The 8,617-nt window shown below is 38.1% G+C and overlaps 1 protein-coding gene across 1 annotated transcript; it reads left to right on the top strand.

The window, feature by feature from the left end:
• Positions 1 to 6,773: 6,773 nt before the first annotated feature.
• LOC129627787 (olfactory receptor 52A1-like) lies at positions 6,774 to 7,712 on the top strand. The gene has a single exon (XM_055547298.1). It carries the CDS (start codon positions 6,774 to 6,776, stop codon positions 7,710 to 7,712), a length of 939 nt encoding a protein of 312 aa, XP_055403273.1.
• The last annotated feature ends 905 nt before the right edge of the window (positions 7,713 to 8,617 follow it).

The following is an 8,617-nucleotide window of genomic DNA, read 5'->3' as shown; positions in this document are numbered from 1 at the left end:
CACTGTCTAAAAAGAGGGGTGTGGTATCTCAGAGGATACTCTGAAAACACAGGAACTTGGATCAGAGCTATTGCCTGGATATTAGACTTTCAAATGGGAAAATTATATAGTTTATGATTTCTTGTGAGTGAACTTTAAACTTTAGTAGATGAAGAGAAATAGCTCAACTCCTTCCTCCTAATAATAGAGAATACCATTACCCTGAAGTATACTTACAGAAAGAAGTATGGGACCTGGGTATGTCTTTTTTTTTTCCTGTGAGGACATCATTTTAATGTTGAATCCTTGAATATTTTATTCATTTGTTTTTCTCCCTGGAAATAGGTAGATAAGTACTAGGAATTTTGTTTGTTTGTTTGTTTCCTGGTACTTGTAATTTAGTTACATGTTTTGTGAGTGAAAAGAATCAAGACACAAGAGTATGAATTGTATTATTTCATTTATATAAAGCTTTAGAATAAGTATAACACTTAATGTAAAGAAAATCAGAACAGCAGTTACTTCTGATGGATGTAGAGGTGAGGAAATGACTGGGGAAACATATGATGAAATCTCTGGGAAGATATACATGTTCTATGTTATGTTTATATAAGTTACATGAATGTACCCATTTGTCAAAATGGTATAGCTAAACTAAGCCTTGTGCACTTCAGTGTATGTCAAAATTACCTGCAAACCTCTAGTCAATAATGATAAAAAGAAATAACAATAATAATTGGGTTGCACAGTGGGTGAAATTATGGAGAGGTATGAGAATGGTATATTGTTAATATAACAATGAAAACTTGTTGAAGCTGGTTGATGGGTAGATGAAAGTTCATTATAATAGTCTGTTTACTCTCTATGTTTGCAATTTTTATAATTTTTTTTAAATATACTAATGGAGGATTCCTATCAAGATGGTGGAGTGGGAGAAAATAAAATTCACCTCTCTCCCACAAAGAAATCAAAAATATATCTACATGTGACTGTTCTATACATCAGTGTCTCTTTTGCTGTCTCAAATACAGGGTTATCGTTACCATCTTTCTAAATTCCATATATATGCGTTAGTATACTGTATTGGTGTTTTTCTTTCTGGCTTACTTCACTCTGTATAATAGGCTCCAGTTTCATCCACCTCATTAGAACTGATTCAAATGTATTCTTTTTAATGGCTGAGTAATACTCCATTGTGTATATGTACCATGGCTTTCTTAAAAAAAAAAATATATATATATATATATATATATATCTACATGTAGAGCAATTCTTGCTGAAAATTAACTGCAGACTGGTAGAAAGACTCTTGTAGCTACTGAGGCTTTAAGAAAAATTGCATGGAAGCATGGAAGTGGGTAATAAGAGAGGACACATGAGATCAAGTCAGGACCTGTGCCACTGTAAGGGACATGGAGGGGAGTTAAATGGGTGGAAGCCCTCCCAGGGGAGTGAGTGATTTGAGTCATATATTGGGCACTGCCAACTGCAGCCCTGAAGTCTGACACCAGGAGAAAGACAAGTCCCTTTGGCTGGCTGGAGGGCTGGTGGGACTAACAGGATGGCTGTGGGAAGCCTGGACTCGGCTCTTGAGGAGCAAGTGCACACATGCTTGCTTACTCCTGAAGCATGGCAGAGAGAGTGGATTTGTTCACCTGAATCATGTAGTAGCAGGGTGTGTGTCCTCAGCCACCTCTGACTCTTCGCCACCCAATGGGCTGCAGGCCTCCAGGCTCCCCAGTCCATGGAGTTTTCCAGGCCAGAATACTGGAGTGGGTTGCCATTTCCTTCTCCAGTTTAGTAGTAGACTGGCTCCTTATCAACAGGAAAGTACATAGAGAAGAAACAAGCCAATGCAGTCCCTTCAGGCAGGGCCTGTATGACTCAGCTTTTATATTTTTCCCTCTAGATGATTTTGACTTTCCACAAACTACAGTGAATACCCACATATATCATTCAGTCTTGAATGATAACCAGTCAGTTAAGAGAGGTTACTGTCTTATAACAAAGTGAAGTGAAGTCGGTCAGTCGTGTCTGACTCTTTGCGACCCCATGGACTGTAGCCTACAATGCTCCTCCGTCCATGGGTTTATCCAGGCAAGAGTACTGGAGTGGGTTTCCACTTCCTTCTCCAGAGGATCTTCCCAACCCAGGGATCAAACCTGGGTCTCCCGCATTGTAGGCAGATGCTTTACCATCTGAGCCACCAGGGAAGTCCTTATAACAAAAGTTAAGTGTAAAAGGTGACATGTGGCATCATTTATATATGTATATTTTCTGCTTTTGTATACTTTACTCAATGTATTTTTTTCCCATTTTTCAAATATCTGTCTTTAAAAGTACTCAATTCAGTGAAATCATAAAAATGGAATAGGATATTTTTAATAGCTTAGTCCTTAAATTTTCAACGTAGTTGAAATGACATTCCACAGTAGTAAATACTGGTAATCCCCACGATAATCCCATAAATTAGATACTATTATTAGTCTCATTATACAAATTAAGAATCTAAGAGAATTTATGTAAATTTTTCAAAGCCACACAATGAAAAATTGTTCTTGTCAAAACCAAGTCTGCAATTTTGTGTTAAACAGTTGAATCAGACTTAAGTCCAAAATCTAGTTTTTTCACTATTAATACCTATGGAATGTTGCTAGTGACTTGACCTGTTTGAATTTAGTTTTTTTCATTTGTAAACAGAATGTAAAACAGTTTAGCTTTGATGGTTTAAAGATTAAATGATTCGTATAAAGCAGTAAGCATAGTTTCTGGTAGAATTTGCTCAAAAAGTACTTAAAATTTATTGTAGTCATTACTTTCCCACCAAATCTGATAAAAGTCTGTGAATCACACAGACAAAATTCAAAATGTCTATATATTCTGATTTTTAGGTTCAGTAATATCACAATGCTGCTGCTGCTGCTGCTGCTAAGTCACTTCAGTCGTGTCTGACTCTGTGTGACCCCATAGACGGCAGCCCACCAGGCTCCCCCGTCCCTGGGATTTGCCAGGCAAGAACACTGGACTGGGTTGCCATTACCTTCTAGAAGTCATAAATTTGAAAAAAGCTCCATATAGTATACTATACTATGTGATTTACATAGATTAAGATAATTTAATCTATAGAAAAAAATATGAGGCCATTGTGAGTTTTTCTTACATGGTGCAGCTACAAAAATGGAAACATAGACAGCAAATATCATCCCTCATACCACAGAAATAGTAAGTGGCAGAATCCAGATTAAAAACTAGGCAACTCAAAAACACATTCTTTAACCAATCATATAATGAGGAATATCATAAAATAATTAAATATCATTAAATTCAAGTCCAATTTAAATCATGAAATATGGAGAATAATAGGAAATTATATAGACTATTTTCTCCTTTGATATTCACATGAACACCATTTATTGACCTCTGTTTCCTCTAATTATGGTCATGTAATGATCATATCTAAATGATTCTTTAAGAGGATCATTATAAAATGAGTCTCGGTTAACACCAGTCTATATAAAATGAGTCTCTGGTTAACACCAGTCTATCTGACTGAAAATAAGTCTAGTTGGTTTTACTCTGCTGAAGACCAAGACTGCTAGATTGGTGTATGCTTCATAATGAATGCATATCTGTACTTTTGGTAAACAAATTAGAATTCATGATCCTTTAAAAAATATCCGGTAGCCTAACCACCCCTTAACCACCCCCAAAATCTAGATAGGTATAGACCTAGGCATGAAGATATTTGCAAATATTACAGTAAAGTTGGAAATAACTATTTTTTTTAAAACCAACTTGGAGTTAAATGACATGCCCAGGAACAGTTTATCATGGCATGAACTAAAATTTCAATATGAAATTTTGGCCCTATGAACCTGGACTGAGTGAGAACATCTCAGCTGGAGCAATTGTTATATGAGTTGGCATAATGAAGGTGCTAAATAAATTATCTCAAGTAGATAGGATTGCAAACATGTTTGCATAGTTTGAGGCTGAAAAGGATCCAGGATAGAACCATAGGGAGTATAAAATGGATGAGGGCAGAATAAGTGAAGGAGATGAAGAGGCACCAAGTACCAGATATAAAGTGAAAAAGTACAAGGACATAAATTACAGCACAGGAAATATCATTAATATTTTATAAAACCTTTGGTGTATAATCTATAAGAATATCAACATGTCTACATTTAAGTGGACTTGAGGTTAATTTGCAGATGAGAACATCAGAAAGAAAGTCAACTAACTGAAAGAAAACTTGTATATATAAATTTTTTTGTATTTAGCCTGTGAGAGAAAAGAGGGGAGCGAGAAGGTATCTTATCTGCAAGTTACAGAAATGATCTCAGGGAATATTACATGTGAATGAACCCAAGAGGAATTAATTGAAATCTGTTGGGTCCCTTGTGGTTACTCTAGTGGCTAATAAATCCCTGATTCCAAGTTCCCAACTCTGCTTTCTCCAAACATGCATTAGGGCGTATTAAAATTGGTGGCTAGCAATTTTCCTCCCCAATTTGAACCAATAAATTTATGCTGTACCCAAGAATAACTCAGACTTTGCTCAGAGTTTTGTTGGGCAATGAGTACACAAACATCATCTCAGGCAGAAATGGAGAAGAAGAGTGTCTGTATCCAGAGTGAAAATAAAATATGAAGAAATATCCCAGAGTTTTTCACATATTACATATGGCCCCAGAACCAAATGGATTAGAATGCATGACACTGACTCTGTGCTGATGTAGAGGGGACAGATATGAGAGGCACTGCAGAACAGAACACGAGGGCATGAGACTGCAATCTAAGGTGGAAGAAAAAGTTGAGCAATGAGAAATCATGGGTGAAGCGCAAACAGTACTTCTCAGGTATCAGGCAAGAGCAGCAACGGCTTCCAATAGCTATTGACAAGTAAGTCCTCCTTTTCCTAAGTTAACTTCCATAATATTCCATTATCAGCTTTTTCACAATAATCACTCCATCCCATCAGTCCTGCACTCACTTATGTACACCCGCCTGTCATCCCACTGTCTATACTATCATGTGATGCTCACATAACAGTTTTTTACCTTTGAAAAAGTCAGATACTATATTTATACTTAAAGGAGTCCTATTCTCATTTTGATCATTTCTGAAGAAAAACTTTACCCTTATTAGAAAGGAGTCAGCCATCTATGGGTTGGAGAGTCACTGAACTAAGCATTGGGGATGCTGCTGCTGCTGCTAAGTCACCTCAGTCGTGTCCGACTCTGTGTGATCCCATAGACGGCAGCCACCAGGCTCCCCCATCCCTGGGATTCTCCAGGCAAGAACACTGGAGTGGGTTGCCATTTCCTTCTCCAATGCATGAAAGTGAAAAGTGAAAGTGAAGTCGCTCAGTCGTGTCTGACTCTTAGCGACCCCATGGACTTCAACCTACCAGGCTCCTCCATCCATGAGATCTTCCAGGCAAAGTACTGGAGTGGGGTGCCATTGCCTTCTCTGAAGCATTGGGGATAAAATTTGCCAAAATCAAAGTAGTTAATTCATTAAGTCTATTCCAGCTATTTGTCAGCAAATAGACGGTTTCTGCCATAAAATGGCCTGACTGACTTCATTCTTTCACTTGATGTTTAGCAACATAAATCACAGCTGTCCTAGCATTTACTGGTATGTTTATTGACGTTAAGTATATGGTTAGATGATACCTTATGAGCTTGCTGACATAAAGTAACTAGCTTTACATTTGACTCTTTTTAAAAATCCTGTTCCTTCATCCTTTATTTTCTAATTAATATATTTTGCTTGAACTAAAAAAAAAAAGACTCCTCTTCCAAGTTATCCATACTGCATTAAGAGTTAATGAACCTAAAGTGGACAAATCTCATGCTTATGGGAGCTCTGACCAGTGTAAACCCAAGACAATAGCCTCAATTTGGCTATGTTACACATTTACTCATTTTCTCATATATTGTAGTCAAGAATGAGCCCTCCTGTCCCAATCATTTCTGCTGCTGATTTTCTTGAGTCCCAGAGATTCCTCCTTCTTCACTAATGTGTATTACAGAACTTCAACTATTTTGAGCACACAACTAATTTTAATGATTTCAGCTGAAGAAATATAAGCAAAATATAACACAGCTTTATGAGAAATGTAGAAAGTAGCAAAGAACTTTGACCAGGATTGCCACAAATATGTGAATCTGAATGGTCTTTTCTAACTCTACATTCTTTTGAAAAATCATACAGTCTTACACAGAAGAGATAATATAAATAACTAAGTACATTATGCTCATTGATGTCAACTGTTTTTATCTCTATTTTTCTTTCATAAGGAGCCATTTGAAATAAACTACTAATCAGAGTCTGAGAATCTGTTCATGCAAACTGTTCCTGACTTAAAGACAATTGAGAATAATAGAGTGATTGAGCAGTAGCTAGAATGTACAGTATGGAGGGATTCATCAAACTGATTAAAATGCAATCTACAAACAAACAAGTCTATTATTTTTTCTTTGTCCACAGGTCTGGAAAGAAAAAAACAAGTCAGCAATTTATTCCATTACCCATGTGATTTGGTTGGTGCTACTGAGGTTGGCTGGCCATGAACATAATGTCTTATTGTGGTATAGTGTTTGTGCATGGACTTCCTAAACAGTGATGTGGCTTGTGAATCTGTATTTTCTCTTCAGTTATATGAAGGAGATGGATGATATGATCTCAGAGTTCTGCTAAAATCAGAAAATATGAAGACTTGGCATAAAAATAGATGGTACAATAGCACGGACTAATTTGTTTGCATCTGGAAATGCAAAGACACTATGTCCATTTCCAACATCACAGTCTTCATGCCTTCTGTGTTCATGCTAATAGGGATCCCAGGCCTGGAGTCTGTGCAGTGCTGGATTGGGATTCCATTCTGTGCCATGTATCTCACTGCTGTAATCGGAAATGCCTTACTTCTGATCATCATCAAATCAGAGCCCAGCCTCCATGAACCCATGTACATTTTCCTGGGCATGCTAGGAGTCACAGATATTGCTCTTAGCACCAGCATTGTGCCCAAAATGCTTGGAATCTTCTGGTTTCATATACCAGAGATATATTTTGACTCTTGCCTGCTTCAAATGTGGCTCATTCACACATTTGAAGGCTTTGAGTCAGGCTTCCTCCTGGCCATGGCCCTGGACCGCTATGTGGCCATCTGTTATCCACTGAGACATGCTTCCATCTTTACCCCCCAGCTAGTCACCCAAATAGCAGCTATGGTAACACTCAGGGCTACCATTTTTGTGACCCCCAGCCTAGTACTGATAAAATACCAGCTGCACTTTTTTCATACAAAAGTTATCTCCCACTGCTACTGTGAGCATATGGCCATTGTGAAACTGGCTGCAGAAGATGCCAGGGTCAACAAAATCTATGGTTTGCTTGTGGCTTTCACTGTTGCTGGGTTTGACCTCATATGCATCTCATTGTCCTATGTACAGATATTTATCACAGTTTTTCGTTTGCCCCAGAAGGAGGCTAGGTTGAAAGCATTCAATACTTGCATCGCTCACATCTGTGTCTTCCTCCAGTTCTACCTCCTTGCCTTCTTCTCTTTCTTTGCACATAGGTTTGGTTCTCACATCCCCCCTTACATCCACATCCTCTTTTCTAGCATTTACTTGCTGGTCCCTCCATTTCTCAATCCACTTGTCTATGGTGCAAAAACCAAGCAGATTCGCATTCATGTGGTAAAAATATTCTCTTTTTAAAATCCACCATGATTTATAGTTTTGTTGTTTCTTCTTCCTTGTACCATCAGTTCACTTCAGTTCAGATCAGTCACTCAGTCATGTTCGACTCTTTGCAACCCCATGAATTGCAACATGTCAGGCCACCCTGTCCATGACCAACTGCTGGAGTTCACTCAAACTCACATCCATCGAGTCAGTGATGCCATCCAGCCATCTCATCCTTTGTTGTCCCCTTCTCCTCCGGCTCCTAATCCCTCCCAGCATCAGAGTCTTTTCCAATGAGTCAACTCTTTGCATGAGGTGGCCAAAGTATTGGAATTTCAGCTTTAGCATCAGTCCTTCGAAAGAACACCCAGGACTGATCTCCTTTAGGATGGACTGGTTGGATCTCTTTGCAGTCCAAGGGACTCTCAAGAGTCTTCTCCAACACCACAGTTCAAAAGCATCAATTCTTCAGCACTCAGCTTTCTTCACAGTCCAACTCTGACATCCATACATGATTACTGGAAAAACCATAACCTTGCCTAGACAGACCTTTGTTGGCAAAGTAATGTCTCTGCTTTTTAATGTGCTATCTAGGTTGGTCATAACTTTCCTTCCAAGGAGTAAGCATCTTTTAATCTCATGGCTACAATTAACATCTGCAGTTATTTTGGAGCCCCCAAAAATAAAGTCTGACAGTTTCCACTGTTTCCCCATCTATGTTACTTCAAATAAAAATAAAGCAAAAGCATGTAATTTGAGATGCTTAAGATTTCTCAAAAGTTGTCTTGTGAAATCTGCCAGGGTGACAGCTAGTTCTCACATCCTCATAGCCCATGAAAACTATCAATGAATAGGATTATGGATCCTATCAGGGTAGTGAGAATGAGAAGTGTAAAAAGTGCAAAATAATGAACAATATTTCACTTCCTTTTCTTTTT

The sequence above is a fragment of the Bubalus kerabau genome, chromosome 15 (assembly GCF_029407905.1).
Source record: "Bubalus kerabau isolate K-KA32 ecotype Philippines breed swamp buffalo chromosome 15, PCC_UOA_SB_1v2, whole genome shotgun sequence".
NCBI classification, from domain to species: Eukaryota; Metazoa; Chordata; class Mammalia; order Artiodactyla; family Bovidae; genus Bubalus; species Bubalus kerabau.
The sequence above is the reverse complement of the archived record's forward strand: the minus strand, read 5'-3'. Positions and strand labels throughout refer to the sequence as shown.

Bases quoted from the DNA above. Each gene is read 5' to 3' on its own strand.
- LOC129627787 (XM_055547298.1), top strand. From the start codon at position 6,774: ATGTCCATTTCCAACATCACAGTCTTCATGCCTTCTGTGTTCATGCTA.